This window comes from Cupressus sempervirens, chromosome 7, assembly GCF_028749045.1.
Source record: "Cupressus sempervirens isolate cs-2001-9-10 chromosome 7, ASM2874904v1, whole genome shotgun sequence".
Lineage (NCBI taxonomy): Eukaryota > Viridiplantae > Streptophyta > Pinopsida > Cupressales > Cupressaceae > Cupressus > Cupressus sempervirens.
Window position 1 is genome coordinate 290738939 of NC_143124.1, and position 10061 is coordinate 290748999.

Genomic DNA, 10061 nt, shown 5'->3' on the forward strand with positions numbered 1-10061 from the left:
CAAGAAAAAATGCCATCACTATTTTCACATGTAGAAAATTGGAACACAAAAAATAATATATACAACTGATACAATACAAAGAAATAATTTTTTTATTGATGTACTAAAATTGATTATATTTCTTTTATTTATAGAGAGATAGAGTAAAATAAAGTTTCAATCATAATCCAAAATAAATTATAAACATTCTTGATGCGTTCTATGTAGAGGGCATGTGTGGATAGATGGAGAAACAATCATCGTAACTTTGTGAAAAAAAACTAATACATGAAGAGTATTTTATGGTAACTATATATATGTGTGTGTGTGTGTGTGTGTGTGTGTGTGTGTGTGTGTGTGTGTATGTACACACACACACACACACACACACACATATATATATACATATATACATATATATACATATATACATATATATACATATATACATATAGATACATATATGTATATATATACATATGTATATATATGCTTATACATATGTATATGTATATGTATATATGTATATATATAGATGTATATATGTATATATGTGTGTGTGTGTGTGTGTGTGTGTGTGTGTGTGTGTGTGTGTGTGTGTGTGTGTGTGTGTGTGTGTGTATTAACAATCCTCCTTTTTATTAGGCAACATGGACTAATGAAATCATGATTGGGTGTAGATATATAGGAAACAAGTGGAGTTTATGCTAAAATAATATAGACTCTAAACAATGTTAGTAGTTTAGTATAACTAATTGCATACATAGTGAAGGATAAAATTAATTCTACCAATCCTTCCCTTTAGTTTCTACCATAAATGATATGTAATTCAAATAAATCATTTCTCATATTTCATTTGTTTCAATTGTATTAGCTAAATCAACTCTACAAACATTTTCTAATTCTTGCAAACTTAAAAATAATATCTGAAATATTCAAATTTTAATTGAACCTATGAAACCCTTTTAATCTATTTCAATTCACTAACCATGATATTTGGTACACACATGATATTATATAAATTGTAGGTTTATGTACAAGACCCTTATTTTTCATCAACACCAACCATTAAGCCACATCACAAGCACTTGTGGATCCAAAAATTATGGCGATCTCCTATTCTATGTCATACAAATGATTATATACAATGAATTATAATATAACCATATCATTTCCTTACCTCTTAAACTAGATATTCCTTACTAAAATTCATATATAAGAAACTAAAATAGATAATAAACACAATATACTATAATATGCTCAAAACCTACAATCTACCCTCTCTAATAATATTTTGTACTTTCTTTCATTGACTACATGCTCTTTCTATCACCAATATAATAGAACTTAAAATTTGATTATGAGTCTAAGATTTCTCTTATCTTTTTATTTGAATTTAAACCAAGCTTTAGACTACAATTCTCCCCCATACCTAACCAAGATTTGATAGAGAATGTAGAAAATATAAAAAATATAACCAATTTATTAAAATTTATTACATGATCTCTATTTATAGAGAGTTGGTGTAACATGAACCTTTTTTAACAATAAAAAGTAAATGCTAGACTTTAATAATACATTCTACATGGAGGTCATATGAATAAAGAAACTATGTGAACAAAGTAACAAATAAAATAAACATTGTAAACTTGAAAATGAATAAAAATGTTTGAGAGAGGATCATGTAGAGCTATAACAACAACTAGTATTCCATGTTATAAAGGACATATAGAGGAGGACTCAGATGAAGATGATTATACAATTGAGATTTTGTTCTCTTTCTAGTCTCTTGGATTCAAAGTAATGTGTCAATGGTGTTGTGAGTGGGAGATGTATGCCTCTATAGCCTTAAGTTGTTACATCTATTTTTGTGGTTTCTCAAATAATTCTCATTCTAGAACACAATTTTCTTGGTTGAGTTTGAGGAGGGAGTTAGGTTGTGTTGCCTCTCCTAAGCTTGGAGTGGTGTAGTTATGTTAGGAGGACCTTTTTGTCCTTTCTAAAGCATTAGATTTTGGAGGTGTTGAGTAGGTGCCAAGTGTTTGGGTGATAGTAATGAGTAAGGGGGATCTTTGATCCTTTTTATGTAGTTTCTTTGAGGGCTTCAGGCTTGTCAAGGGAACCCACATGGTGCTCGGTTTATCCATCTCTCTCACCCCCTTTTTTTGGGATACTCTATGGAGCATTTGGTCTTGGTTTTAAAAAGGGGGTTTGATTCCCTACCACTCATATGGTTTATTAGAAGGCTCTATCTCTTTGGTCCCCTACTACTCAACTAGGGAAGATCTTATTTTGTGGTGGGATTTCTCTCTAGAGAGAAGTTGAGCCTCCATCTGTTAATTGTTTTAGTTTGTAGATTCTATGATCTAGAATTATATTTATCTCTATTTATTTTAGATATATTTCAATGGAATGTGTTTTCTATTGCAAGGTCCCTTCCTAGACTCTATCTACTTATGATGGATTTGATATCTTCTAGAGGAAGATTTCACATGTTGGCCTCATAGCTTGGGTAGACTCTATTACTCTTGTTCTCTTTGTGGAAACTTTCCACTAAGGGGCATGATCCCTTTAGGTGGAGACTCAACAAATTTCAGAGCCTTAGTGTTGACCTATTGAGGTTAGGAGTGGGTTTCCCCCTATTTGGGCCTCTTTGTGATAGCTAGGTTCCTTTCAAAATGTGGTCTATCTCCCTATTCTCTCTTAGGAGGAGAGGCTCCTTTTGTTGAAACTGGGGAGATGCACCATTTTATTTGGGGGTTTGTTTATGTTTATTTTTGTTTAATCCATTTCACTATTTATGGGGGTCTATTATATGGTTTATTTTTGGGTTTCTATTTAAGGTAGAGTGTGGTTACTCTTTAAGAGTTTGCAAGGGGTTTGTTTTAAAATTTAAAGGGTGTCATTTGGATAGAATTTGTTTTTGGTATGGAAGACAAGGTGGTTTTGAGAAGCTTGGAAGGTTCAAGATCCTAACGAAAATCCTTAAAGATTTGGGGTCCTTCTAAAAACCCTACAAGGTTATAGGTTCCTTTCAAAAACCTGTGTGAGTTAGTTTATAGGGTTGCCTCTTTAACCAAGGTTTTAGTTAATTTTTTTTTTGCACTAAAGTTCTTCTTGATGTTACAAGTCAAATACAAAATTTATTTAGACTACATATATTATTTGCAACATTCCTTTACACTCTTGCATGTGAAGTAATACAACCATAATTAGATGCAAATATATAGGAAAATAGAGGATTTTATGGTTAGTCGATATAGGCTCCAAAAAATTTTTATATTATAGTTGTACAACTAATTTCAAATGTAGAGTAGGCTAAAAATATTGCATTCATTGAAAATAAATAGATATATCATATCATATCATACATTTTTCTCTATAATCTAGGTTAGTCATCTAGGAATTATGAAAGAAGAACATTAGAACATAGGGTTTTCTTTCTTTAAGTTTAATAAAATAATCAAAACTAAATATGTTATTGCAACAATTTCCTACATATTTACACATGAAGATTTTGACATATAAGCTTAATCATTTATATTGATACCTAAAAAAAATTTATATATAAATTCCATATTGTATACATGTTAGCCTATAATATAACACCTATTTCAATTATTTTTAGTAAACAATAATTTTGGCAAAGGGCAAGAAGACAATTTTAACCACCCCAAGATCCCCATCTTCCTAATGTTTGACTTCTTACACCTTAGTCTCTTCCAAGAAATTCACACATAAAACATTATTTACATATTTAAAAAAATGGTTTTTATGATTTCTTGGTCAAAAAATAACAAATTGTAGATTACTAAAAAGGAGAATCTAAGGTTTGGTTAAGATAGATTGTTGGTAGAATTTTTCTTCAAGTCTTCATTCCATGAACTAGGGAAGATGTTGTGGAGTAAGTCAAAGCTCTTCACATATAGTAAATAATATACAATAATTATTTATTTTGTGAGCCCTATCCCAGATGAAGGTTGTTGTATTGTTGAAAGGTAAAATGCTAGGTCTTAGTAGTTTGTTTCTACAAGTATCTTTTAATAAGAAAATGCTAGAACTGAACTTTGACATTAATAATTATAAAATGGAAATTTTATAGTAATTTAGTTTTGTATGAGGTATAATTCTCCCATTAGTCTCATAGATTTTAACTATAGTCTCTTGCACCATCCTTTTTAGTCAATTTAAAGTAAGTTATTTACTAAAGTTGAAGCTCTAAAATAGTTATTCACCTATGAATGGTAGAAAGAGGAGGTTAAATGAGAAAGAAATCATACTGTGGAATCAAAAACATGTTAGGATGGTGGCTTCTAATACAATTTCATTCTTAACAACTCCAAGACATCTTATAGGTGTATTGTTCTCATATCTTCATTATGATTATAATCTTATTGTCTATTTGTTGTAAGATGAATTTATTTTATATTGAATAGCATGTGTGATTAAACTTTTTTGTCTATCCCTAATTGTATTTATTCCATAGTCTACATATAAATAGTTTGGACCATATAAAAATATCTTTATGCTTCAATATAAATATAAGTTTATTTTATAGTCTTTTATTGAAATAATCTAATATTATTAAATAAATAGTGACACTTAAAATAATAAATTATAAGATTTAATACTTGTATTTTTTTTTCCTTACTTTTGACATTTTGCCTTATTTTTAACCACATATTAAAATTAAGAATTATAGCATGGCAATTTTTTAAAACATAATATCTTACATTATTAAACAAATATGCAAATTATTATACAAATTATTGTTCCATAAATTTCGAACCATCATTATTAGAAATGCTACTCATTTGGACCGGCTACATTTTATATTGAATAACATGTGTGATTAAACTTTTTTGTCTATCCCTAATTGTATTTATTCCATAGTCTACATATAAATAGTTTGGACCATATAAAAATATATTTATGCTTCAATATAAATATAAGTTTATTTTATAGTCTTTTATTGAAATAATCTAATATTATTAAATAAACAGTGACACTTAAAATAATAAATTATAAGATTTAATACTTGTATTGTTTTTTTCCTTACTTTTGACATTTTGCCTTATTTTTAACCGCATATTAAAATTAAGAATTATAGCATGGCAATTTTTTAAAACATAATATCTTACATTATTAAACAAATATGCAAATTATTATACAAATTATTGTTCCATAAATTTCGAACCATCATTATTAGAAATGCTACTCATTTGGACCGGCTACAACTCTTAACCTGTAAGCTTCCATTTGTTATCCAAATTAGGCCACCCTGTTTGTGATGTCACTCGAGTGACTTGTGTCATCCCCATCTTTATCATCTTGTGTTGTGTTGATAAGATGGAGAAATACACTCTTTTGAAGAATATTAAAATTGCATCGAGTGATTTCATCTGGAGGAATATATTCAATGCTCTGAACCTGAAGATTCTTAGACCACCACTGACGAATACCGTGATGATGACTGAAAAAATGTCTAGCTACAGTAATCACCTTTGCAGATGGAACTATGTGCCAAGGGGTTTTCTTTGTCGCTACTTCGAAGCAAAAGAGGTACTTCATGCTTTCATGAACCAAGTGACTTTTCTGCTCATATATACCCTTCCACACCTTAAAATAGTGAAGGTAAGTGTGACAAATGGGATCCTTTCCATTCACATATAAATTTGGAACCCAATCACTATAGCTAAGGAAATCATTGCACAAATCAAGCAATTTTCTCTCATCTTTCAACCCCATCTCAATAGCCAAAGCTTCAGAGGTACCTTGAATACATTTGTTAATTTCTTCCAATTGATTGCACTGAAAGGGAGGAGGACGTTTATTTGTATCAACTAAAATCTTTGCAATCCTTTCAAAAGCTTTCAACTGAGGGAATGTAGGAGAAACGAATGGAGGATTGAAAAGATGTGCTTCAAGGTCATGTCGTTCATTCCTCTCCAATTTTCTTGAAATAGCTAGTGCAATCGCAGCTCCCAAAGAATGCCCTGCTATCCAAATATTTTTGCATCCATTCCTCTTAAGACATTCTTTCAAGAATTCTAAGCCAATGTCAACTCTGCCAAGGGATTCAAAGTGTGCAGTGGCTACCTTCAAATCAAGTATCAAGTCCTGTAGAACATTCTTGGATCGAAGAAGCGTACCTCTGAAGGCAACTACTTCTGAGGGAGGTCCACTTGGACCTGCTTTAGGTTTCCCACTCCATTGCAAAACAGCTCCATGTATAGACTTGTCATGGTTATCAACTATTGTTTCCTTCACGTCAAATTGAAGCAAGCAACATAGTTGACTGGCCTGATTTGGATTTGTTTCAAGTAGGTATACAATTTTCACTAGGCCTGCAGCAATACATCTCCTGTGCACTGGATCCTCCCTGCACACACTCCATTATTTTGAGAAATTGAACATCACAGGGTACACAAAATAAATTACATGGAGATTATGTGGTTTCCATAGTTGACTGCATATCATTTCTGTTGAACACCAGCTAATACAAGTTCTTCATTTAAGAGATTATGACTAATAGTCTTCAATATATAGTAGCAATATTCTCAATATATGTAGGAGCAAATTAGAAAACAATGAAAATAATGTGCACAGACAAAATAAGTTGAATTTTTCTAAAATTTGTTTTCATTTGGAAAGTCAATTTAAATAATTACAAAATTGAAATATAAATAAACCGTTTAAAAGATTAAGGGAACTTTTTGACTAATAACAACTGAATTTCAATTTGTTTCATTATATAGAAATCTAAAAATATATTAAAAACTCATACATATTTTAAATAATTTAAGACTAAAATTTAAAAGGTAAATAAAAATATCATAATGTCAACAATTTAAACATAATTTTATTGTAAAACTTTTTGGGATATAGGATTCTCTTAAAAGGTAAATAAAAATTTCATGATATAAAAAATTTAAACATAATTTCATTGTAAAATTTGTTGGGATTTAGGATTTGAACACAAGACGTCCCACATGAGAGACTCACAAGTTACCATTGCATTGTAAGCTTTTGCCTTAAAAATTATGTTGTTAAAATCTAGGTAAATGTTCAAGTACAAAGTCACTGAAAAAATAATAGAGTAAGAGATATTTTATTATTGTCAGGTTATAATATATATATTTTTAATTTCCACCAAATAAAAAGTTGTATCAATAATTTTTTTTCATAAATAAATAAGATTACATATTGGAAAGATTTATTAATAATACTACTTTTTATTTGTAAAATTAATAATGTATCATATAGGAGCGAACAATTAAATGAATTTACTAAAATTTACAATATAAAATAAAATTGTAAGGTAAGATTGTTTTAATATTAGCAATGATGCCTAACTAAAAATTTACTTACATTTTAATTTACAAAATAAAATCATCCATTTTGATTCCCACAACCTTCTAAATTGTGCAAATGAAATATAATTTTGTGTTGTAATGTCATTTAGAATGGAACACCTCAATATTTTTGCTTAAGTAGAATTAATATCTTATCTCTTGATAATAACTTAGTTATCACATAAGTATTTGAATTTGACTATATCTAATATACTTATTAAACTATGATGAGTCTATAAGTCTATGTTAGAGAATATGGATCAACAAATAAAGCCTAATTTTTGATTTAAATTTTATACTTTTTAAATTAGAATATATCTATATATACATACATATATATGTATATATGAAAACACACACACATACATACATACATTATATATATATCTATGTATATACACATATTATATATGTATATACATATATAATGTACACACACACACACATAATTTTGTGTTATGAAAGGAGCATCCCAATGTTTGTGCTTAAGTAGAATAAATATATTATCTCTTGATAATAAGTCAATTATCAATTGATATTTGAATCTGACTATATCTAATTTACTTATAAAGAAATATGATTAGCATAATAGTTTCCTCAAATTTACTCAAGTCTCCATTAGAGAGTATTGATAATAAAATAGAACCTAACTTTACATTTAAACTTCATATTTTTAAAATTAGAACACACATATGTGTGTGTGTGTGTGTGTGTGTGTGTGTGTATGTGTGCATGCACACACACATATATATACACATATACATATATGCGCGTGCGCGCACACACACACACATATATATATAGAGAGAACATTAATAATGCTTAAAAAATCTGATGTGTAATTTAAATTCCATATGAAAAAGTCAATCTTCAAGTACTAATAGATTTTTTCTGAAATTCTTCTTTCAACTTCACTATTTATATCTACTTTTATATATATTAAATTTAAAAAGTTAAAAGTAATAAAAGAAGTCCAACTCGAAAAAGATGTAAACTGTATAATGCTTACGTCCTAAACTTAAACCCACCTGTACCATGGTCAAATATATGAATCATTGGAAAAGGTAATTAAGAATTTTATAAACTTACAAAATATAGAATAATCTAGTGGTAATTTAAGTATAAAATTAGCGAGATCATCAAATATAGCATTGCAAAATCCATCAATCTATATATAACCATGCTAAATATACAATTTCAGAAGACAAAACAAAACTCTGTATCGAACTCCAAAAGTTTGAGAAAACTAAATAGTCGAAATCTGAAAAATAGCAAAAAATCACAGAGCTGAAAGAATGAGTTTTACCAATTTGGAATTGCGAGGTGAGTAAGCTCTGTAACATCTATGCCATCTTTGTTAGCCATTGCAAAGCTGAGACAAGTTGTATTAGCTACGCCCTTTTGACGTGCAACATAAATAGGTAACAAAAGTTGAAGCTACAAAACATAGATTCGTTTACCTTTATGTGAAATCTTATCTCTACAGGATTTATAATAGCTATCTCAACAGAAGAAATATTCCTTGGTCAAATCAGAAAGCATATGATCCATTTCCGGCTAATCAAAACAAAAAGATGAAAAAGAAGATTCTTAATATTTAATATTCTTGATTTTCTCAGAGGGTATTACGGATTATTAATATTACAGACTTGTGTTGGTGCTATCAGAGAACCATCACGAATCAATATTGAGGAGGAAATGATCCAGAGAGATTGGAGTGAATCAGTACGATCACCGTCCAGACGATTTGGAGGCCTCTTAAAGTAAGGGGAATCTTATTCAAGAGTCATTTATCGACACCTTTCCTGAGGATGTTCTTAGTGTTTCGTCGTTGATTGGAAGAATCTTCATATTCGTTGCATTGGAGTTACGTCAACATATATCCCTTCCATAAAATATATTTTGAGAATGTTTAATGCAATTAAGAAGATATGTTCCCAGCCCCGCTCAACCTTTATTCCTTGCCATTTACGTTTTGAAAATATCCTACATTATCATTTTTCCCCTTTCATTGAATTTTCCGGTTTGTAATATAATCTTATGTGAGCGTGCATATGCTTGCGTGTGGAATTAGTTAAATCATTGTTAGATTTAGGGTAAGGTAAGGTTGAATTTATGATCATGATTGGGCTTAATATCTATATGAGAGAATTATGTTACAATTACCAATGAAATAATTTAGGCTTGGGGTTTATATTATAATTAAAGAGTAAATATTAAGCTTAGGGTTTGTATCATAGTTATGGTTAGGATTAGGTATAGGGTTTATACCATGGGTAGAGTTATGATTAGTGTTAGGATAAGTGTTTAGATTAGTTTTTAGCTAGGGTTCATTTGAGGGTTTGGCTAGGGTTAGAAATAGATTGGGGTTTAGGATAAAGTTTATAATTAAGATTCCATTATGGTTATCTTTAGGGTTGACTTTTTCTTTAATGATATATTTAGATTTAGGGCCATTTTTAGGGTTTGGGTTATAATTTGGGTTAAGGTTATCAATTGAGTTATCCATAGGACTTGTGGTTAGGGTATAGAGCTAGGATTGATATAATAGGTAAGATTATATAATTGTTATGACTAAATTTTGTGGTATTGGTGATTTGAAAATTAGGATATGGATTTAGGGGCTAGGTTACAATTTATATCATTCTTTAGGGTTTAGGCTGTCAATAGTTTAAAGATTTTCCTATTACCTTAATCAAACTCTAATCCCATTGAAATATCTAATTC

General features: G+C 29.5%; 1 protein-coding gene across 1 annotated transcript; it reads right to left on the minus strand.

Annotated features, from left to right (window-relative positions):
* Positions 1-5153: 5153 nt before the first annotated feature.
* LOC149546568 (GDSL esterase/lipase At4g10955-like) lies at positions 5154-8763 on the minus strand. Its single transcript, XM_089794624.1, has 2 exons — positions 8641-8763; positions 5154-6361 (listed from the first exon to the last, which is right to left on the minus strand). Exons 1-2 carry the CDS (start codon positions 8697-8699, stop codon positions 5251-5253), a joined length of 1170 nt encoding a protein of 389 aa, XP_089650750.1. The 5' UTR covers positions 8700-8763; the 3' UTR covers positions 5154-5250.
* Between the last annotated feature and the right edge of the window lie 1298 nt (positions 8764-10061).

Excerpts from the sequence above, each read along its gene's own strand:
- LOC149546568 (XM_089794624.1), bottom strand. The coding sequence starts at position 8,699 with ATGGCTAACAAAGATGGCATAGATGTTACAGAGCTTACTCACCTCGCA. Across the intron at positions 6,362-8,640 it reads CACCTCGCAATTCCAAATTG|GGAGGATCCAGTGCACAGGA; the intron begins GTAAAACTCATT and ends GAGTGTGTGCAG.